The 2,500-nt window shown below is 31.2% G+C and overlaps 1 protein-coding gene across 1 annotated transcript in view; it reads left to right on the forward strand.

Moving 5' to 3' along the window:
- The window catches only part of LOC125028740, a 13,663-nt gene that overhangs the window by 9,151 nt on the left and 2,012 nt on the right, over positions 1-2,500 (forward strand). Inside the window, exon 9 of the mRNA XM_047618222.1 lies at positions 641-868. Within this exon, the coding sequence (XP_047474178.1) occupies positions 641-868 (228 nt within the window). The remainder of the gene's footprint in view (positions 1-640; positions 869-2,500) is intronic.

Below are 2,500 nucleotides of genomic sequence, written 5' to 3' on the forward strand. Positions count from 1 at the left end.
TCTCTCTCTCTCTCTCTCTCTCTCTCTCTCTCTCTCTCTCTCTCTCTCTCTCTCTCTCTCTCTCTCTCTCTCTCTCTCTCTCTCTCTCTCTCTCTCTCTCTCTCTCTCTCTCTCTCTCTCTCTCTCTCTCTTTCTCTCTCGCTCTCTCTCTCTCTCTCTCTCTCTCTCTCTCTCTCTCTCTCTCTCTCTCTCTCTCTCTCTCTCTCTCTCTCTCTCTCTCTCTCTTTCTCTCTCTCTCTCTCACTCTCTCTCACTCTCTCTCTCTCACTATCTCTCTCTCTCTCTCTCTCTCTCTCTCTCTCTCTCTCTCTCTCTCTCTCTCTCTCTCTCTCTCTCTCTCTTTCTCTCTCTCTCTCTCACTCTCTCTCACTCTCTCTCTCTCACTATCTCTCTCTCTCTCTCTCTCTCTCTCTCTCTCTCTCTCTCTCTCTCTCTCTCTCTCTCTCTCTCTCTCTCTCTCTCTCTCTCTCTCTCTCTCTCTCTCTCTCTCTCTCTCTCTCTCTCTCTCTCTCTCTCTCTCTCTCTGTCTATCTATCTTTCTCTCTCTGTTGCCTTCCCTTCCTTCCCCCTCCCCTATATCCCCCTCTCCCCCCATCCCTCCCCAGCCGCCGGCCTCCGTGACCCTCCCCTCCTCCCGCAGGCGCTGACGGGCGACCCGGGCGGCCACAACCCCCGCTACTGCAACTGCCCGTGCCACTTCTTTCCGTCGGGGCGCAAGAGCGTGGGGATTCAGGTCAAGCGGACTGACCCGGAGCCGCCCCGCCCGCGCCACTACCGTCTCTTCTTCACGCCCACGATGAGGGGCCTCGAGCAGGTCAACTTCGGTACAAAATCGGTCAGCTTGGCCACGAGGGCGATTTTCTCCCAGGTGAGTCGTCGAAGGCCTCCTCGCTCTCGAACCTTCAGAATGTGCACCCTAGGCCGGTGGTATCATTATTGCCATCACTACTAATTTTGTTTTTTTATTATTGATGATAGTGTTATTATTATTATTGTTATTATTTATATTATTTTATTATTATTATCATTATTGTTATTATTATTATTGTTATTGTTATTATTATTATTATTATTATTATTATTATTATTATTATCATTATTATCATCATCATCATCTTCATTATCATTGTTGTTATTATTATTGCTATCATTATTATTATTATTACTATTATTATTATTTTTATTATCATTATTATTGTTATTATTATTATCATTACTACTACTATTATTATTATTATTATTTTTATTGTTATTATTACTATTATTAACATTATTATTATTATTATTATCATTATTATTGTTATTATTTATTGTTATTGTTATAATTATCATAATATTTGTAATAATGCTGATGATGATAATAATAATAATTATAATAATGATTATTGTTATTATTATCATTATTATTATTATTATAGATACCATTGTTATTATTATTATCATCATCATATCATTATTATTATCATTATTGTTATTATCATTATCACTGTTATAATTATTATTTTCATTATTATTATTATTACTATTATTAATTATTATTATAACTATTCTTATTAATATTATCATTATTATTGTTATTATTATAAGAGGAATGATGATAAGGATGATAATAACAACAATAGTACAAATGATAATATACACATATTACTATTGTTATTATTATTACTATTATCATTATTATTGTTATTATCATTGTTATTGTTATTGTTATTATTATTAGTAGTAGTATTAGTAGTAGTATCATTATTATTATTGTTATTATTATTTTTATTATTATCATTATTATTATCATTATTATTATTATTATTATTATGATTATTTTTATCATTATTACTATTATCATTATTATATATTGTTATTACAGCTGTTATTATTATTGTTATTATCATTATTATTGTTATTATTATTATTATTATTATCATTATTATATATTGTTATTACAGCTGTTATTATTAGTAGTATTATCATTATTATTGTTATTATTATTATTACTATCATTATTATTATGATTATTATTGGTATAAAAATCCACAATGTAAAGCTAGTTTTACATTGTGGGTTTTTATACCATAGTATCAACACGGTAGTGTTTTCTCCTTCCATGATTATTAGTATTATCAATATTATTATTATCATTATTACTATTATCATTATTATTAGCATTATTATCATCAGTATTACTAATATTATTATCACCATTGTTATTTCAACTACCACTATTATTACTACTATCTCATAAGATTATTATTATCAATATCATCTTAATTATTATTATTGTTATTTTTTTCATCATCATCATCATCATCATTATTATCATTATTATTATCATAATTATTATCATCATCTTCTTTTTTATCGTTATCGTTTACCTGTTATTATCATTTACCCCTGAACAAATTACAAGCATAAAACCGGATCGCCCTCACTACTATTATCATTATCACCACTACTGCTACTACCACTGCTACAACTAGGTCATTATCATCACATCACCCATATC

The sequence above is a fragment of the Penaeus chinensis genome, chromosome 9 (assembly GCF_019202785.1).
Source record: "Penaeus chinensis breed Huanghai No. 1 chromosome 9, ASM1920278v2, whole genome shotgun sequence".
In the NCBI taxonomy this organism is placed as follows: Eukaryota; Metazoa; Arthropoda; class Malacostraca; order Decapoda; family Penaeidae; genus Penaeus; species Penaeus chinensis.